Source organism: Callospermophilus lateralis, chromosome 1, assembly GCF_048772815.1.
Source record: "Callospermophilus lateralis isolate mCalLat2 chromosome 1, mCalLat2.hap1, whole genome shotgun sequence".
NCBI classification, from domain to species: domain Eukaryota; kingdom Metazoa; phylum Chordata; class Mammalia; order Rodentia; family Sciuridae; genus Callospermophilus; species Callospermophilus lateralis.
The window spans coordinates 9327129-9343021 of record NC_135305.1 but is presented as its reverse complement, the minus strand read 5'-3'; the positions used below and the strand labels follow the sequence as shown (position 1 = coordinate 9343021).

Here is a 15893-nt window from a genome sequence, read left to right as displayed (position 1 = left end):
TGCATCATTATTTTTACTTTTTTCTAAAAATTTTTTATTTCTTCTCTCATTATTTCTATGATCCATTTTCCATTTAAGATTTTTGTTCCAGTCTCTGTGTATTTATGCCATTTCTATTATTTTCTTGATATTGATTTCTAATTTTATTCCATTATGATCTGATAAGATGCATGAAATAGTTTCATTTATTTTGTATTTGCTAAGACTTACACTGTGACCTCGAATATGGTGTATTTTGGAAAAGATTTCTTGAGCTGCTGAGAAAAAAGTATAGTCAGTTGGTTTTGGGTGAAATATTCTATAAAGTCTCTAGGTCCATGTGATTTATAGTATTGGAAGTATCTTTATAGGTTGGAAGTATATTTATTGAATGAACTCTGCATTGGTAAGAGGGGTGGGTTGAAATTACCCAATATTATTTTATTAGGTTCTATCTGGGATTTAATGTCAAAAAGTTTTATTTATTTATTTAATGTAATTAAGTGTAGTAACATTTGAGGCATAAATATTTTCTATATTTATATCTTCATGTTAGATTTTTTCCTCTACCAGTATGTAATGACCATTTTATCTCTTATCATTAATTTTTCACTTCAAATCTACTTGATCAAGTATAGGAATAGCTATACTCCTGCTTGTTTTCAGACTCCATTTATGTGGAATCTTTTCCCCATAATTTTGCTTTCATTCTGTGGATGTATTTGCTTATGAGTCCCTGGATTTATTTTTTAAAATTTATTCTGCCAGTATAATATGTCTTTTAATTCGGAAATTGAGACCATTTACATTCAGTATCATTTTGGATAGAAGCTTGTTATTCTGGCCATTTTGGTTTGTTATATTTAATTCAATCTTAATTTTTACTTAGTTAATTATTTTTTTTAGAGAGCTTCCTGATTTGGGACCTTTGAGGTTTGTTTTTGAGTTTTTTCTGTGTGTAGTATATCTTTAAATACTTTTTGTAGTACTGGCTTAGTGGTCATGAATCCTTTTAGTTTATCCTTATGGAAACATTTTCATTCTTTTCAAATTCTGAAAGATAGCTTTGCTAGATATGGTAAACATTGGCTGGCAATTATTTTCAAAGCCTGGAATATTTCATTCTGAGCCCTTCTTGATTTTAGTGTCTAGATTGAGAAGTAAGAAGTGAACCTGATACTTTCTTTTATAGCTTTTTTTCTTATACCTTATTTCCACATTTTTTTTTGATAAAGCATTTTTATTATGATGTGTCTTAGAAAATTTTTTTTTAATCTTGTCTATTTGGGGTTCTATTTGCAGCCTATATGTGATTGTCTATCTTATTTCTAAGGTCATTAAATTTTTTCTGCTATTATTTCACTGAAAACATTCTTAATGGAATTAGTCTTTTATTTCCATGCTCTCTTCTATCCCAATGACTGTCAAATTTGGACTCTTGATATTGTTCCAGAGTTTTTGTATACTGAACATGTTTTCTTTTCTTTTTTTTTAATCAAATACTGAGTATTCAAGCTCTCATACCCTGTCTTCAGCTTCTGAAATTCTGTTCTCTACATAATCTAATTTTTGGTGATAATCTCAGGTAATTTTTTTTTTAATTTGAGCATTGTATCATTAATTTGCAGAGTTCTTATTGGTTTCTTTTCAATATCTCTACTTCTTTATTGAAATAGTCTTTCACCTCCTATATTTTCTCTCTGATTTTATTTCTTAGATCTTATTGTAGTGTTTTGAATATTTTAATAATCAGTTTTTTGTAATCATTATCTGAAATTTTATTTACTTCCATATCTGTGGGTTCCTGTGTTGGGGGATTGTAATTTTGGGCAAGAAGACTTGTTTCCCTGTTTCCTCATGTTTTCAGAGGACTTAGACTTACAAACCTATTTTAATGGATTCCTCTTACTCTTTTATCTTTGTTTCCTTTGGTATACACACCCACCCTTAGGACCATGCTTTGCTTTTGATGTATAAGTAGATTTACAGGAGTAGGACCTTAGATCCCCCTCTGGCTGTTCCTCTTTGGGGTCTGGTTGTTGGTTTGAGGCCTTGTCTCTCCTATTCCATGTGTTAAAGTATTGCTGGAGCTTCTGTGGGACTAGTTCATAAAGTGAGTTTCACCATCAGTTGACTGAGTTGTGAGTATAGATCAGAAGCAGAATCTCTCTCAGGGTTGAGGCTGTGCTACCCTGCAGTTACACCTCAGGTCATGAGTTGGCTGATACCACCTCCCCACACCACACTTCATGTCCTGTCCCCATTTCTGTTTTGGGGTGAGGGCTGCTTACGTATTCTCAAGGTTTGGGCAAAACTGTGTAGTCAGTGTGCCAGCCAGAAAGGAAGTGGTTTGGGCAGTGGGCACAGACACTCGGGTGCTACTCCCTGCACACATTTTTATACTTTGAATAAATTTTCTTGAGTGAGTGAGTGTGTGTGTGTGTGTGTGTATATATATAATTTATAATTTGGAAATTATTTTGTATTGATTAAAGCAGACATTTTGTATCATCCACCACTAAAATAAAATATGCTCAGTATTAATAAATGAAAAATTTGAAAATCCTAAGAAATTTATGGCCTTAATTATTACAATGTGTTTTAGTCAGCTTTTTCACTGCTGCAGTTGAAAGATTTGACAAGCACAATTGTCGAGGAGTAAAAGTTTATTTATTTGAGGGCTCAGAGAGTCAGAGGTCTTAGCGTATAGAAGGCCAGCTCCATTCCTAGGTGCTTGATGTGAGGCAGAACATCATGGTGGAAATATGTGGTGGAGGGAAGCAAGCACCTCACACAATGGTGATCAGGAAGCAGAGACTCCACTCCCCAGATACGAAATATACACCCCCTAGCCAAACCCTGAATGAACCCCTTCCTCCATCTATACCCCACCTACCTCCAGTTACCACTCAGTTAATCCCCATCAGGGATTAATTCACTGATTAGGTAAAGATCCTCACAACCCATCTTCTCCTCTGAACCTTCTTGCATGATCTCACATGTGAGCTTTTGGGGGACATCCCACTTCCAAACCATAGCACATGATATTTACTATAATGTGACTAATATTACAGATACATGACAACCTTCTAAGATTCAGTAGGCCTTGGTTTTTTTAAATAGTACTCTTGTGTAATAGCATGAAACAACTGTTAGCTAATGTTATTCTGCTGGGAAGAACCACATAGTAAATCATCTAGACTTTGTGGTCATATAATTCCTGGTACAATTACTTGACTCAGTTGATGTAGGGCAATTGTCTGCCCTACAAGTGGACTTGACTGTTTTTCAATGAAACTGTATATGAATGCTAAAATTTGATTTTATGAAATTTTTGCTTGTCACTAAATATTATTACTATTTTGATTTCTTTTCAACTTTTTAATAATATACAATCCATTCTTATTCCACAGATTAAACAAAAATGGGTGGCCAAAATAAAGTTATGGCCCATAAATGTAGTTTACAGGCTCCTGTTAGAAATTATCTGGGACTTAAATCCTTCTTCTGTGCTCCATTGGTTTACACTATTTTTAAATATCTTTGCTTGCTAGTCTTTCTTTTGTGAAAATGAAGTGTACGCTCCAGGAACTTTAACCTATGTACTTTAGATTATACCGTCCGAAGTAGACTAGAACTGAATCGCTTTCTTTTTCCATGGTCACATAAAGCCTCTCTCGCTCTCTTAAGTTTCTCTGTCTCCTAAATTTTTTCTAAGTTCTTAGGTTCTGTGATTGCTCTCCTATTTGTACCTTAAATTTTGAATTATTCTTTGTAAAGTGAAGACAAACCAAACAGACATTGAACTATTGTCACCTACTGGAGTGATCAATAGAATGTCTACAACTAAATATCTTTGTGTTAGGAAATGTAATTGTTAGGGTGAACATTGTTGGTTTATTTTGATGGTTTTTGCTTGCTGAAATATGACTGACCTCATTTTAACAATGCCCTCTTATAAATGACTCAAAATCCTTTTGTTACTTCCTGTCATCATTAGTGGTTAATTAGGACATATAATTGCACATAGTCACACATTTTTATTTGGTACCGGATATCTATAAACTATCCTTGCCAGGTGTTTATTGAGAGAAAATAACCAATGTAGACAATATTTTAAAAATGAAAAATTAGATAAAACCATAAATCTGAGAGTATGATCATGCAAAGCTAATCAGAAAATAAATTATGAAATTGAAACAGTTCATTGTCACTTTCCAAATAACTTTATTCAGAGCATTCTTTACCCCCAACCATCCTGATATAATTTTAATCATATTTCTTCATCTGATTGACTTATATTGTGCTTTATTCAGTCCAATGGATGAAAGAACCCGATATAATCTTAAAGAAACATGAGATAATGAAATTTAGAAGCAGCATTCTATTTTTCCAGATGAATGTATGATTTTACTTCTAAAATATTAATTCTGTTGATATTAAAATTTGTGTTTATTTCTCCCATGTAGCTGGAACTATTACTTTGACCAGCAACTTCTAGGGAAACTCACTCAATAGTAATGTATATTTCAAAATAACTGAATAAATTTCAAACACATTGCCACAAAGTATGTCAAGTAAGAGAGGTTATTGAAATGTTAATTAAATTGGCTTAATTACTTCAATTCCTATATGTATCAACGCATCACACTGTGCACCATAAATCTAATAAAAATATCATTTGTCAATTTAAAATCATATGACTTTTTTAAAGCTGTGTTTAACAGAACCATCTTAACATAAAAAATCACTTTTATCTTGTACCTTTCAGGTTCTGGGTTGAATGATGGTCAGTGGCATGAAGTTCGTTTTCTAGCCAAGGAAAACTTTGCTATTCTCACCATTGATGGGGATGAAGCATCAGCTGTTCGAACAAATAGTCCACTTCAAGTTAAAACTGGAGAGAAATACTTCTTTGGAGGTAAGAATGCCATCCTTTACTGGTTAACCAATACTGTGCTAAAATAAGGAAGGAAGTTTCAAGATGAACTCATCAGATCTCGGGATAATACATCTTTCCATTAGATATTGTTTTTCTCATCTAAACTTGTGCAATGTGAAATCTAAGAAAACATATCACATCCTCAGAAAAGACTTTGGTTTTAGTTTTAAAATATACATGTGTACATATATTTGCCTCTGAAAATAGTCCTATTAATATTCATATATCTACTTATTTGCTTATGTAAGTATATATTTAAATATAACTATGTGCATCTCTTTTTTTCTAGTTATTAGAGTAAGCATACATAAGAGCAATTACCTTGTCTGTCTTGTTTCCTGCTATGTCCCCCAGGGTCCTAGAAAAATTCCTGGAATATAAGATAGGAGTAATAAATATTTATGAATGAATTAGCAAGTAGTATAAAATATACAGGACAAGCCTTTTTTATCCAAAATTGTTTAAAAGTAGAATCAGAAGCCCTAGGAGCTTTACTAACTTTCCACGGAGTTTGCACCCAGCTCAGACCTCTCTCTGATGCCTGTACAGGGCCAACACTTCTTTCTTACGGGTGCTATCTTAAAAACCAGAGTCCTGAACTAGTCTTGCACAATGTTTGTTGGAACCAAAAACTGCATGATTTTGTAAATTTTGATATCTTATGAGTGAACAAACTAATGTTTCTGATCTACTAGGTCTGATGGATATGAGAAAAAAGCGAGTAAAGTGCCAAACTGGTTTTCTCCAAAAAGTGATTTGACACCATGGGCTTTTGGCCAAGAGTTCTCCTTGCAATTGTAGAGGATTGTCATTTGGGAAGCTGCTAGCAGTCTCTACTTGTCTCTTGCCATTGGCCAAGGATGGGTTCACTGAATGCCTGTGGTGGTTTTCATCTATCTTGATCTAGACGGGTAGGCAAATAGCTGTAGCTACATGTCTGTGGCCAAAAATTCACAGGATTGTAAGGGTTTTATGGTCTCCTATTTCTTATTGCTTTATGTAGTTTGTTTTTTAAATCCAGAATTCAGGAGGGCATGGGCTTGCTCTTGGGTCTTTGGTCTGCCTCCGGGACATGCTGTCAGCAAATGTTCCTGATGCTTTTGTGGCTGAATCCTCAGAGTCTATAGAATCACAGGGGAACTCATTACAATTCAGATTCTCAGGCCCTACTACTACTAGAGCTTTAAAAGATACTAAGAAATTGAAGAATTCCAAATTCTAAGTGATTCTGACACAAAAGATCTGAAGAGCAGACTGACAGACACATTTGAAATTTATAGATATATCTTTAGATTCTTTTTGAAAGAGAATGTTAATCACTGTAAAGTTTGAGATGCTTGAGAATCACCCACTCTCCTACAGCTTTGTCACCAGGAGCAGCAAGGGAAAATGAAAGGCTGTCCTTGTCCATGTACAGACTTTGATCAGGTACACAATCACCAGAAGACACACACAGCACTGTTAACACACTGTCCTGGAAGCCAAATGAAGTCTAAGCTCTCTGACTTGCTGCACCTTCAATAAAATGGTCTCTTGCAGCAGTGACACTGGGCAGTGGGATTCAGAGCCAGGGCCAGTCAACAGAAAGCCTTAAAAGCAAATACCTGACACCAAATCTCTCAGAGATCCCAACTCCAGAACCATTTCTAAGGGCTCAGGTCATAGGTCTCACTAGGTCCCTGGAACCATCTTCATATAAGGTGAGGTGTCTCTAAAAGATGTTTTGCAAATGATATATCATTAATATATCTCACCATTGAGATATCCTTTTCTGCATTGATCTAACATTTATGCCAGTTACACGCCATCAATATCATGAAAGAAAATATAATTTGGCCTTAAATAAATTAGTCAAAAGAATACATGGCAGAAATCTTTGGTGTAGGCAGCTCCAGAATGGCTACAGTGTTTCGGATCTAATACTGGTGATCTGGTGACCCCTTCCGCATGTGGCTTCCTCATTAGAATATGTGCTGCCTGTGGATTAACTTCACTTGAAACATTTTCTCTCTCTCCTCTCTCTCTCTCTCTCTCTCTCTCTCTCTCGCTCTCTTTCTCTCTCTCTCTCACACACACACACACACAACTGCATACTGTCCATGCGGAAAAATTTCTAAATTGTAAATCTTGTCATGAACATATCTTAATACTAGGGCAGAAGGACTGTCTGTGTTCTGGAACACAAGCTTTGGAATCATGCTCACTTGATTTTGGATCATAGCTTTGGTGCTCAGGTACCGTCAGCCTTTGATAACTTATCTTACTTTCTTCATCTGTCAAATGCCAATATGATCTCTTCTGTGAACCTGGTGTAACATACCCTCTGTAACCCAGGGTCTGACCCTAGGAGATGGTAATGCTGGCCATCTCTCCATTTTGTCTCAAGTCATTTTGGAAGCTCATTCAGAGACAGGAAGATTTGAGATTTCAGGCCATTGGTCATCTAAAGATCCCTGATCAGCTCTTGTGCTACTGGAAGTATTTCTTTCTCCTCAGTCTCAAAACAATAATAAAACAAAACAAAAAAAGGAAAGAAATGGTTTTCCGTCTCTAAAGCCTTAGATAAAGGCTTGTGGAACTCAGTTTCCCATCAAAACCCCTAAACCTGTCCACACTCTGTCACTTTTGAAGCCAAGTTCCACTTGAGAGCTTCCTCTACACCTGCAAACTCACTTTCTCACCAGAGGGTAGTTATACGCCTCTCTAAGTGTCTCCTGAGAATCCCAGGGAAGGTCTCAACTCTCTTTAATGAACATTGCTGATTGGATGTTTAAGCGGCAATCAGGTGCTTTGTTCTTGCTTGGGAATAGGCAGAATAGGAGTGAAATGAGTCATTTGAGATGTTTCCTCAACAAAAGAAGTTGTGGTGGCTTGAACTTTTTTCTCTCTTCTCAACGGAAATTACTTTAGAGAGCTTTTCATTCATCTTAACAATCGAGAGAATAATAAATGTGATGATTATATTTCATTATTGACCAATTAGTTGGTGACAGGCTTTTGGATAGGCCAGGTCCCACGATGGTTAGAGAAAGGTTTTTAAACTTGTAGCACTTCCTAGGTTTGCTGTTTTTATTATCCCCTTTGTTTCACTTAAAAGAAAACCTAGCAAGGGTAAGAAAGTTCTGGAGTTGGTCTTATTGGAAAAGGAGCACTATGGAACAGGGGGTGGAGAGAGACAGCCCTCCCGAAGGTGCGGAGGCAGGTGGAGTTGGCCAGAGAGAAGAGACCACTGGGAACCAGCCTGAGTGTGACAGGATTAGGGAGGGTGCCATTTAGTAGAGGGCACACCCCTTCCAGCTACTAGTCTAGACTCATCAACATAGGCTGCCTCATGAGCCCTGGCCACTGGGACAACCCCACAGGGCCAATGGCTTAGACCATGGAAGTGCCTCTCCCACAGTTCTGGAGGCTGGAAATCCAAGATCAAGGCTCTCACCCTCTCTCACTCTTTCTAAAAATAAATAAATAAATAGCTAAGTGGATAGACGTGCAAATATGCATCTATATAAAATCGTTTTACATTGAAGCTGTTAGGAAGTTTGTTTCCAGTTGTGGAGTTCCTTGGCTGCTTATTATTGGGCGATGCAAGCCATCCTACACAAATCTGAATGTCTAAAAGCTTCCTGAAGGATCTAACGCACTCTGGGTTAGCCAGAGATCGTCAGGGATCCCCGGCTGCAGAGGCCTTGGACAGAGGGCTCACCGGACCTCACAGCTCCAGGTTTGGGATCCGCTCTTCAGGCTTCCAAAGGGCCAGGATGCCTGTTGTCGTTCTGCAGTTTGTTTTCTAGCTCCTTTTGCTGCTCTTCAAATGTTAGAGAGCAAAGTGTTTTATTAATTGATATCATATGAAAAAGGACATATCTTCTTAAGGGTAGGAAAATGTAATCCTAAACAAACTTGCTTGAGGCATGTTTTCGATTTACTAAATATGCCACAACAGAGAACCACAAACTAATGGTTTAAAACAATAGAAATTTTTTTTTCTCTCACAGTCCTAGTTACTGTTTGGATGTGAAGTGTCGCCCAAAGATCCCATGTGAGGCCATTTGAGAAGGTTTAGAGGAGAAATGATTGGGTTGTGAGAGCCTTGACCAATCAGTGAATTAATCCCCTGATGGGGTTAACTGAGTGCAAACTGAAGGCTGGTGGGGTGTGGCTGGAGGAGGTGGGCATCCGAGGAGCTTTGGGGTATATATTTTGTATCTGGCAAGTGGAGCCTGTTCTTTCTGATTGTGATGTGAGCCACCTCCCTCCACTACACTCTTCCTCCATGATGTTCGACCTCACTTTGAACCCCAAAGAATGGAGCCAGCTGTTCATGACTTAGAAACCTGAGCCCCCAAATAAACTTTTCCTCCTCTTCAAATGTTCTTGGCAGGTCTTTTAGTCACAGCAGTGAACAAGCTAAATACCACAGTCCTGGATGGTCCAAGTCCAGAACAAGTGACCACAGGGCTGCACTCTGCCTGGAGGCTCTGGGAAGGGACCTTTGGCATGGCTCCCGGTGGCTCCTTGGGGCAGGCGGCACTCCTGGGCATCCCTTGGCCTACAGATGCTTGCTTCAGTGGCTGCCTCCATCTGCACATTGTCTTCTCCCCTCCCTCTCTGTCCACATTCCCCTCTTCTGACAAGGACACTGCTGTAGATTAGGGTCCACCCTAATCAGTGTCACCCTGTCGTCACTGGCTACCTCTGCGCCACAGCTAGGTCCCAGTTAGGCCCCACCCACAGGTCCTGGGGCGAAAGCTCAGCCCACAGTAAGGTCTGGCTTTGCTCTGGGACTCCCTTTATGAGAAAGTCGCCACGCTTCTCAGAGGAGGTTCAGACTCTGGATTCTCTGTCGTCCCTTTACAAAGGTGGACCCTATGGGAGTTAAACATCAAACATAAGTCTGAGAAGACGTGGCTAACTAAAGGTAGAAGTGTTGAAGCAAACAGCTGCACCAGCAAAGTCTACCGCACGGCGCGCTAGAGGAAAATCCTGCCACTGGCCATGCTGCCAAATGCAGTTCTGTCAACCTCACCAGGACAGGAACTGGAACTGGAAGGAAGTCAATAAAAAAAAAAAAAAAGAAAAGAAAAAAGTGAAAGAATTCCAGGCTCACACACACAAGAAACAGTGAAAGTCACCTCTGACACATGTTAGAATCAACAACAACAAAAGGCATGGTCACCAGGAGGAGGCACCGTTGGTGTGCAGAGTGAGGAGAGAAATGTCCAGGCTTCACATCAGCCAGCAGGCCAGGCTTCAGGACAAGAGGAGCATCTGTGTTCATTGGCTGACCTAGACGTTTTCAGAAACAGAGGAATTTCTAACTTCACCTTGATTCATGTTAGTGGGAAGATACCACTACCAAAGGATGAGCGTGTTAGAAACTCTACCCAGAGGGAATAATGAGGCTGGGAATAAAGTACCCGCCACTCCCTGGCCCCCCACACATGAGTCCTCAGAAGGCCTCTCTCATTCCTCTTCAGAATTTGGTGTTTTCCCCCAAATAACACAACTAATAATGAATTAAGTCATTTTGATTTCATGCTGTACCCAGCTTGGGATTTCCTACAACATGTGTTTACTCAACAGTGGAGTGTGGGCTTGAAGCCAGAGATAGAGGACATAGGTTCCCAGGGGATTGTTCCTAAGAGGTAAGTTCAGGAGAGCATCCTTGGGGCCCAGAGCTCTGTGCACAGCCCCTCCTGGCAGAATGGGATCCCTGGCTTCTACGCCAAGAGAAGGTCCTCATGAATTTCACGGATGGGAACTTGCCGCAGCTCTCGCGGATCCCTCCACATTTCTCAGAAATGCTTGGCAGATTTGCTGTCTTGCACGTGAAAGTTACTCCCAAGAAATTCCTTCAAAAGAAAACACACATGACTTGCCTGGAGAATCTAAGTCCTTAATCTCTTCCTATAATTAGATCAATGTTCAGTTTTCGCCTTGCTAGTGAATTAATAGTCAATCTTCTTTTTTTTTTTCTAAATCTCTTTTTCCAAATCCTTAGACTTTGCTTCCAAACATGTTTTAATGCCCCCACATTTGCCTTTCCTATTAGAACTGAGATCTTTTTTTATTCATTTATATCCAAAAGGATTATGGAGACCCTAGAATATCTCAGACACAATAATAGATGCTGGCAATATAGCATAACAAAAAGATGTCATCTTTTCCTCATAGAACTTATATCTTTTGCATTCATAGCTCTAATTTCTTAGTTTTACCAATTATAACTTTGTGAATAATTATAATTGGTTCTCTTATTAATGAATTTGGTTCTCTTATTAATGAATATCTGCTCTAAGTTCTGTTGGGGGAATCTTCAGTTTTGTTTTTAAGGTGTTTCAACTGATTGGATGAGGCCCACTTACATGGCTAACTACAATCTCCTTTTCTTTCTTTCTTTCTCTCTCTCTCTCTCTCTCTCTCTCTCTCTCTCTCTCTCTCGTGGTACTATGGATATAACCCAGGGGCACTTAACCACTGAGCCACATCCCCAGCTCTTTTTTATGTTTTATTTTGATACAGAGTCTCACTATATTGCTTAGGCCTTGCTAAGTTTCTGAGACTGTCTCTAAACCTGGAATCCTGTTCCTTGGTGGGATTACAAGAGTACACCACCTCACCTGAATTATATCCTAATTCTAGAAGCTAACCATGTCTGCAAAATGTGTTCACAGCCACACCTAGATTAATGCTTTACTGCATAGATTGTATACTAAAGCCTCTTCACATTGACTAGCATAAAACTAGCCATCAGAGAATACTTCTACCTGCCCTGGGTTTGAGACATCAAATGAAGATATAATCAGATATTTGATTTCATGCATAGAATAAATAGCAGACAATGTTCTAACACTTTTATAATTGTATTTCCCAGATCTTCTACAAGTTTATTTTTAATTTAATTTTTTGTTTTATAATGCTACTGCTCCTATGTCCTCTCTTTTGAATATTTGACTAAGATAAAATTGGCATGTCTGATCGTCCATCCATCTCAAGCGTACAATTCAGTAAGTTACAGCACATTCCTATGGTGGCTCAGCTGTCCCCAGGGTCCAACCTGACAATATTTCCCCAGCCCTTGGTCTTCACCCCCCGCCCAATGCTCTGCGTGTTCCCTCCTGCCACATCCCAGGCGACTGTTGATCTGCTGTCTCCTGCAACTGCACCGCTTCTTCTTCTGGATGCTGCCATTATTTATGGATTTGGTTTTGTTGTCTGAACCTCTCTGGTCAACTCCTCCAGGTGGATCTCCTTAGGAGTTCCCTGCTCCTCAGGGATGCACCAGCTCTCAGTTCCCCACAGGCACTGCCTGGCCTGCACCTCACACTGCTGGCCTCCAGCCCTGTGGCCCTGGGCCGCCTGTCTGCTCCACTCTCCTCCCTCCCTGGCACAGCCCTTCATCCCCTTCTCACACTCCACGTCCTCTGCTGTTGATCCTGTTGGCTGTCTATTGTTGGAGTCTCCTGACAATAAAGCCTGCAGAGGACAAAGATGCTGGTCTTCTGTGTGTCCTGAAATATCTCAAGTGTTGAGAGAAAATGCCTAACACACAATAGGTTCTTAATAAGTGTTATTCATTGAGTAAATTAATCACCATTCCAATGAATGGAATACATTTAATGGTTCCGTGCACAGGGCTACAGGCCTTCTTATCTCCATCTACTTACATCGTCAGATTCTGCCGCACAAAGGAAGTGCCATTGATTGTGCAGGCAAAGAAGAGCCACTGGTGCTCCATTATTACCTTACTGGCCCTGCACAACTTCCCGTGGGCATGCAGAGCAAAGAAAGTCTCTATTAGATCAGATGCAATTATGTACATTCTATAATATAAAATAGTAAAAATATTAAAAATGTACCAGTAAAAAGTAGTAGAATCAGAGTTCAAACCTAGCTCATTTTTGTTTTAATGGTGAGAGCCAAGTTTTCCTGATCAACTAACAATTTATTAAATTCCAGAATGAAAAATGAGAAAATCATAACTTAAGATCTTAGTAATGTCTGTGAAGAGTTGTTTAGTTAATTTAGGTTGGCAGACACTATGAAATAATGGGAATCATTTTTTCTTTGTTACTTTCAAATTAATCAAAGTTTTTTTTTTTTCTTGGTGTTTCTAATATTTCACTCTGGTTCATTGTTAAATTGTAATACCCCTCCTTCTATCTAGTAGAGTTGGTTCTCCCTTAGTTGTGGAAATAACCTAGAAACTCTTATTTGCTAGTGAAATATTTGAGTCGCTATTTGCGGGGCCTATGCAAATCCTTTCCCAACTTTTAAAAGGTCTATTTTCAAGCCCTCTCTTTTCTCTTATGAGAACACCAGCAAGCAGACACACTTCTTTTTCAGTCACATTCCCAAAGGACTTTTGGTCATTTTTTTTCATTTGTTTTCCAATTATATGCACCAAGAAAAGGGCAAAGAAGAGGAAGGGAGCTGCACAATGAAATTGAGTGTATTAACCTCATCCGAACCTGCCTGCTGCTTGGAGAGAGGAGAGTGCTCACTACGTAGCCCTCGGGCCCCCAAGACGTTTTATAACTCCCAGAAGTAAAATTGGGCTAGAGTTATGACGGGGACTAATTTTCCTTAGGATTATTGTGAAATTCCACCTGCCTTTGTCTTTGTTCTGGCTCTTAGCAACTGGCTTGTGGTGGGGATATTCAGATGTAAGACAGAATTATGTGATTTTTTTCAAAGAAAAAAAGTCATAAAATCACAAAACATTTCAAGAAGCATTTTGGCTCTGTTGCCCTTTATTAATGGCCTCTTCTCTTTTCTCCTTCCATCATTTAGCTCCTTGAAAATCACTAGCCTAAAAGAGCATAACATTCTGATTGTGGGAAAAACAGAAGTAACCCTGATGGTATGTAAATCAAATACTATTGCCACTGGGCACCCTGCTACATGGTATGGACTCTCCGTGGCAGATGAGCCCAGTCTGACCCTCAGGCAAGGAGAGAGATGTGGCCAGCAGCCCTCCTTAGCTACTGCAGAGCATTTGTTAATGCAACAAAAACCAGAAAACCAAAAGACAGTCTTAGATTTCTTCCATACCAACCAGAGAGAAGTGTGTGGGTTGGGGCTTTTTCCAAGGAAGGTAGTATTTGTGTTTGTGTTTCTAAGTCTCTCTGACCAAACAAGAACAGGAGATGAATTTAGGTACTAATTTTTTTTCAGTTACTAAACATTCAAATAACAGTATTTCTAGGTGTACGGAAGCAAACCAAAACGGACTCTGATGCCTGTAACTGGGATGACAAGTTTGATCTACTTGTTCTGTAGCCTGTCTTAGTCTTCCTCCAGGAAGTCCATTATTTATATGTCAACCTCTGTCTTTGAACTAGCAAGTAAGTTCTTCTTGTTTATGTGGCTTTTTGTTGTTGTTGTTTTTAAAGAAGATCCAACTTAAAAATAAGCTATTTTTTTTTCTGATCTGGTTCACTCATGAAGAAATCAAATAGAGTCTGTGTTAAACTCCCCCATTTTTGTCCCCCAAATTTCTCTTTCTACACGGAGGCCCCACTTAACCTCAACAACTAGCTCTACCTCAAGTGATTAAGAATCATCATCGTCTATCCCCCAAAGGAATCCTATAGGAATAGGGAGTTCTGTGAGATTTTTTTGGCCTTCATGACCCTAAAATTCCTGAACCTCTATTGGTGAAATTGTGGGTGCTTCTAGACATGGGAAGCTGTGAGGTGTGGGAGTTTAGCCAAACACCCTCCTAGTAGCATTCAAGTCAGCCTTCCTCACAGGCTGGTCCTAAAGTCATGTTTTCTTAAATATATTCCCCATCAAAGAAAAAAAAATCTCTCAATCTGTCCCGTATCTGGACTTCTGATCTTCTTCCTTGCAGGTACACGTGTAGTTAGTGTCCAAAATACTACAGAACATTTTTTTTTTCAGTGAACCTAATGTATAACAACAACAAAAAATCGCTACCTCTCATTTTACATTGGCCCAAGGTTGGGAATAAAGATCACTAGCATTTTCACAGGACGTGATTAGATCAAACAGTGCGCAAATTGAAATTTTAATACAGATGTTCCCTGCCGACGGTGGACCGTGCGGCGTTACTAGCAGGAGAAGCTAGATGCCTCAGGAAGGCGCTGATAAAACAAAATCTTGTAATACCTTCAAAATTGTTCCTATTTTCTGTGGGCTATTGAACAAACTAACTGATGTGAGTCTAGAATTCACTATGTATGGGGGGTTTTAGATTTGATCTTTCAAAGAAAAGATTATTTGAAGGGCAGAAAACTATGTGTAAATGGGGAGGTTGGCTCCTGGAAAATACTCAGTTAATGGCATAGGTGGGAAAAGTGTTTGTTGAAAGATCAAAAGGAGGAGAGTTTCCAGGCAAGCTTGAGGGTGCAAGGGATCTCTCCAGCTGAGGGAAGCAGCAGTGAGCCAGGCGGAAGCTTAGGATAAAGAGAAGTGGTTCTGCGACTCGCAAGGCTAGTAGGAAGCTCAAAGACCAGCAGGTGGAGGGAGGTGTTCTGTATTGGCTCAGATCATTCATGTTTAGAGCAAGCTCTCTTGCTTTAATATGCATAAGAATTTTCTAGGGTGCTTGAAAAAATAGCCTTGGTTTTGTCCTTAGCTAAAATTTTATTCGTTATGCCAGAAGTAGGGCCCAGAAATCTGCACTTAAGAAGTCATCCAGATGATTTCTTTTGTCATTTTTTAACCACGATATTGACATGGAATTCACATACCATGGAATTCACCACTTAAGTTGTTCAATTCAGTGGTTGTTAGTATATGCCGAGGGTTTTGTTGTAATCACCACAACCCCCTTTAACTCATTTTCTCACACCCCCCCCAATAGATCCCTCAATCCCATTAGGAGCCACTCTGAATTTTCCCAGTCCCAGGACCCCACTATTCTGCTTCCTGTCTCTATAGATTCATCTATTCTGGACATTTTAAATAAATGATATTACAAAATAGGTTATCATTTATGACTGGC

The 15893-nt window shown here is 39.1% G+C and overlaps 1 protein-coding gene across 1 annotated transcript in view; it reads left to right on the top strand.

Moving 5' to 3' along the window:
• The window catches only part of Cntnap2 (contactin associated protein 2), a 1322317-nt gene that overhangs the window by 405804 nt on the left and 900620 nt on the right, over positions 1-15893 (top strand). Inside the window, exon 9 of the mRNA XM_076852920.2 lies at positions 4751-4900. Within this exon, the coding sequence (XP_076709035.2) occupies positions 4751-4900 (150 nt within the window). The remainder of the gene's footprint in view (positions 1-4750; positions 4901-15893) is intronic.